The sequence below is a fragment of the Agelaius phoeniceus genome (assembly GCF_051311805.1).
Source record: "Agelaius phoeniceus isolate bAgePho1 chromosome W unlocalized genomic scaffold, bAgePho1.hap1 SUPER_W_unloc_2, whole genome shotgun sequence".
Taxonomy (NCBI): Eukaryota; Metazoa; Chordata; class Aves; order Passeriformes; family Icteridae; genus Agelaius; species Agelaius phoeniceus.
In genome coordinates, this window is record NW_027509867.1 from 995231 (window position 1) to 999953 (window position 4723).

Here is a 4723-nt window from a genome sequence, read left to right on the forward strand (position 1 = left end):
CTGGTTGATTCTCTGATGATTGTGACACTGCAGGGCCCTGGGGAAGCAAGGGGCCATTGTGACACTGCAGGGCCTGGTGGCACTAAGAGGACCATGGTGACACTGTGTACGACATGGCAGCACAGAGCCAAGGGGCCACGGTGACACTGTGGGGCTGGATGGAAGCAAGGAGTCCATGGTGACAGTCTGGGTCCTGCTGGAACCACAGAGGCCACTGTGACCCTGCAGGGCCTTGTGAAACCAAGGGGCCATTGTGCCACTGTGGAACCAAGGAGAGCCTTGGGAGAGCCTGGGGACAATGGAATCAAGCGGCCATTGCTCCATTGCAAGGACTCCGGGAACTGAGGGAACAATTGTGACCCTGTGGTGCCCCAAGGAACCAAGGGTCCCTGGGGGCACTGCAGGATCTTGTGTCACCAGGGCTCCATTGTGACACTGCAGCACCAAGGAATTCATTGTGGCACTCTGAGGCCTCCTGGAACCAAGAACCCACTGTGACCCTGCAGGGCCTTGTGGAACCATGCAGAGCATTGTGACAGAGCAGGACCTGGTGTCATGATGGGGCCATCGTGACCCTGCAGGGCCCCATGGAACCAAGGGGCCAGGGCTGCTCTTCAGGGACTCCTGGAATGAAGGAAACATGTTTGACACCGTGGGGGCCCTTGGGACCAAGAGGCCATTGTGACACAGTGGAACCAAGGAGAGCATTGCTGCACTGCCAGACCTCATGGAACCAAGGATCCATTGTGACACTGCAGGGCCCAAGGATCCAAGGGACTTTGTGACACCAAGGAGTCCCATGGAACCAAAGGGACATTGTGACACTTGGAGGCCTCATGGCATCATGGAGACCATTGGGACACTCTGGGGCCTCATGGAACCCTGGTGACACCAAGTTGTCTGGGAGTGTGGATCTGCTGGAGGGTAGCAGGGCTCTCCACAGGGCCCTGGACAGGCTGGATCCAGGGCCCAAATCCAGCAAGGTGAGGTTTAACAAGTCCCAGTGCCAGGTCCTGCACTTTGGCCACAACAACCACTGCAGCTCTACAGGCTGGGGACAGAGTGGCTGCAGAGCAGCCAGGCAGAAAGGGACCTGCAGGGACTGATGGACAGCAGGCTGGACAGGAGGCAGCAGTGAGCCCAGGTGGCCAAGAAGGCCAATGGCTCCTCGCCTGGCTAAGGAATGGTGTGGTCAGCAGGAGCAGTGCAGGGATTCTTCCCCTGTGCTCAGCACTGGTTGGGCAGAAGTGCTGTGTCCAGTTCTGGGCCCCCCAGTTTAGGAAGGACATGGAGGGGCTGGAGCGTGGGGCTGGGGAGGGGTCTGGAGCACAAGTCCTGTGAGGAGGGGCTGAGGGAGCTGGGGTTGTTTATCCTGGAGAAGAGGAGGCTCAGGGGAGACAAGGCAGTGTCAGGGCACAGGCTGGACTTGATGATCTCCAAGGTCTGTTCCAACCTTGCTGATTCTGGGATTCTCTGAAACCACCCTTGGAGCAGTTGCAGGGTGAGCCCTGGGCCTCCTCTTCAGTTGCTCCAGCAGCCCAGGTCCCTCAGCTTCTCCTGGCAGCCCCAAAGCCCATCCTGTCAGTCCTGCAGAGCCTCTGCAGCTCCTCCTCATTGCCCAGAACAGGGAGCCCCAGAGCCAGACACAGCAGCCCAGATGTGCCCCCCTGGCCTGGGGTAACTCTGGCAAGGGAGCAGCAGCAGGAACTGCAGGAGCCTGCAGACAATTCCTGCAGCACCTAGGATGATCCTGCTGCCCAAGGGACGTTCCCATGGTGCCAAGTCAGGAACTTCAATGGGCAGTGGGGCCAGAGAGGAAAGGGCAAACAGGGATGGGCTGTTTGCAGGGCAGGGAACAGGGCTCGGCAAGAGGAAGAAATTTGTAGCAGGAAGAGTAAAGAAAGCAAAGGTGCAGCCAAGGAAATGGTCAGGGCAGTTTGGGGGTGGCTGCCAGGCAGCCCTGGCTCTGAGCAACAGTGTCTGCAGTGGCACAGGAAACTCCCAGCTGATGGGAACAAACTTTCTGGCTGAGTGCAGAGGCCAGGACAAACCTGAGTGGATTCCCTGGTGTCCCGCAGGCCTTGCTGGCCCCAGGGGCTGATGGCATTTGTGCTCCCTCAGGTTCATGTCCCCACAGCAACAGCATGGGGGTGCTGCCCCTGCTGTGTGCAATGCAAACAGGGGCTGCTGAGGAAGTGCTGCCGTGTCTGTGCCTGCAAGGATGGGGCACCTGTGTGAGCTGGGGGAGAGGCCAGGGCTGCAGAGGGGGGATGTTGTTGGCAGCTGCATGAGGACGCTCTGGGACGCTGCCCTGGGCTGTGCAGCGCACTGGGCATGGATCAGCCCCTGCTCTGATGCTCCTTCCCGTCTGCCCCAGGGCCCTTGCAGAGCCCCAGCCATGCTGTTTGCCCCCAGCCTGCCCACAGCCAGCCTGGGGCTGCTGACGGGGGTTTCTGTGCTAAGCATTGGCCTGGCCGTGTTCTTGAGAGAGCCTGGGCAAGGAGCCTGGAGCCCCCAGGGCCTGGCCTGAGGCGTCAGCGCTGCCCCAGCAGTGCCCATGGCCTGTCCCTGCTGCAGCCCCGGCACTGCCACCCCCAGGGCTGTGCCCGGCCCCGAGAGCACTCAGGCCCTGCAGCAACACCAGGGCCACCAGGGCAGCGGGGCAGGGCCACGGCAGCAGCACTGGCAACACCAAGTGCTGCTGCTGCTGCTGCTGGGCACAGCTGCTGGGCCAGCACTGATCTGCCCCAGCTCTGCACACAGACATTGCTGCTGCAGCTCCAGAGAAGGCAACACAAGGGCATCTCTGCAGAAAACTCTGCTGGGACATCCTTTAGTTTCTTTAAAGGCACCGAGAGCGCAGCCCCTCATTGACACAGTCTGTGGCCACAGGGAAGGTGGAGACAAACAAAATGAGAATCAGTACAAACAGTGACAATTTTTTGGACATTATTAATACCTAAAACGAAGGAAAAAATACCACCACAACCAAACCAAAACGAAGGAAAAAATACCACCACAACCAAACCAAAACGAAGGAAAAAATACCACCACAACCAAACCAAAAAGAAGTATCAGGGTGATTTTTATTTCAAGTTATTTGCAGAAATTGGCCACAATTTTAATGTTTCCGAAACCATCCAGTCTTCAGTCTCCACACTGCAGCCTTGAGCTCCTGGTTCCTCAGGCTGTAGATGAGGGGGTTCAGGGCTGGAGGCACCACCGAGTACAGAACAGACAGGGCCAGATCCAGGGATGGGGAGGACATGGAGGGGGGCTTCAGGTAGGCAAACACTGCAGTGCTGAGGAACAGGGAAACCACAGCCAGGTGAGGGAGGCAGGTGGAAAAGGCTTTGTGCCGTCCCTGCTCAGAGGGGATCCTCAGCACAACCCTGAAGATCTGCACACAGGAGAAAACAATGAACAAAAAACAGCCGAGTCCTAAACAGGCACTAACACCAAGAAGCCCCAGTTCCCTGAGGTGGGATTTGGCGCAGGAGAGCTTGAGGATCTGTGGGATTTCACAGAAGAACTGGCCCAGGGCATTGCCATGGCACAGGGGCAGGGAAAATGTATTGGCCGTGTGCAGCAGTGAATAGAGAAAGGCACTGGCCCAGGCAGCTGCTGCCATGTGGGCACAAGCTCTGCTGCCCAGGAGGGTCCCGTAGTGCAGGGGTTTGCAGATGGACACGTAGCGGTCGTAGCACATGATGGTCAGCAGGGAAAACTCTGCTGAGATGAAGAACATAAAGAAAAAGAGCTGAGAAGCACATCCAGTGTAGGAGATGTTGCTGGTGTTCCAGAGGGAATTGTGCATGGCTTTGGGGACAGTGGTGCAGATGGAGCCCAGGTCAGCGAGGGCCAGGTTGAGCAGGAAGAAGAACATGGGCGTGTGCAGGTGGTGGCCGCAGGCTACGGCACTGATGATGAGGCCGTTGCCCAGGAGGGCAGCCAGGGAGATGCCCAGCAAGAGGCAGAAGTGCAGGAGCTGCAGCTGCCGCGTGTCTGCCAATGCCAGCAGGAGGAAGTGCCTGATGGAGCTGCTGTTGGACATTTGCTGGGGCTGCACATGGGGATCTGTAAGAAAAGTAATCATGGAACAGTTGGGTTTGGAGAGGACTTGAAATATCCCAGCACAGCCTGGGGGCACTTCCCCCCCACTGCCTGCCCAGGGCTCTGCTGCCTGGAGCTGTCCCTGCCAGCAGCTGCTTCCCTGTGCCCAGGGCTGGGCCCTGCCAGTGCTGCCAGAGCCCAGCCCAGCCCTGGGGGCTCAGCTCTGCCCTGCAGAGCCCTCCCAGCTCAGGCACTGCCCAGGGGCAGCTCTGGCTCTGCAGGCTCTGATGGCAACGTCAGAGAAACCCTGAGGAGGCTGGAAAAGCAACACTGATGCTGCCTGTGAGGGGTCCTGTGCTGATTTCTGTCCCTGCCTGGTTCAGTAGAATCTGAGAAAAATTTTTTTATTCTTCTCAGCCTCAACTGAAAGATGAATATCTATGGGCAATTTCTCATCCAGGCAACACAGAGTAGTAGATTAAAAAAGCAGGATTTTCCCTTTCATGCAGCCCTTGCCTTGCTGTGCTCCCTGTATAATCTACTTGGAAATGTTCTGAAGTTTAATGCCATGCTGGGAGCAGTCCTGAACAATGCAGCATCCTCCCCACACAAGGAGAACACTTCCAAGCCTCACCAGCTGTCTCCTGCCACCCAGATCTTGTCCCTCAGT

At 57.7% G+C, this 4723-nt stretch overlaps 1 protein-coding gene across 1 annotated transcript; it reads right to left on the reverse strand.

Moving 5' to 3' along the window:
- Positions 1-3121: 3121 nt before the first annotated feature.
- Positions 3122-4054, reverse strand: LOC143692626 (olfactory receptor 14I1-like). The gene has a single exon (XM_077172878.1). It carries the CDS (start codon positions 4052-4054, stop codon positions 3122-3124), a length of 933 nt encoding a protein of 310 aa, XP_077028993.1.
- Between the last annotated feature and the right edge of the window lie 669 nt (positions 4055-4723).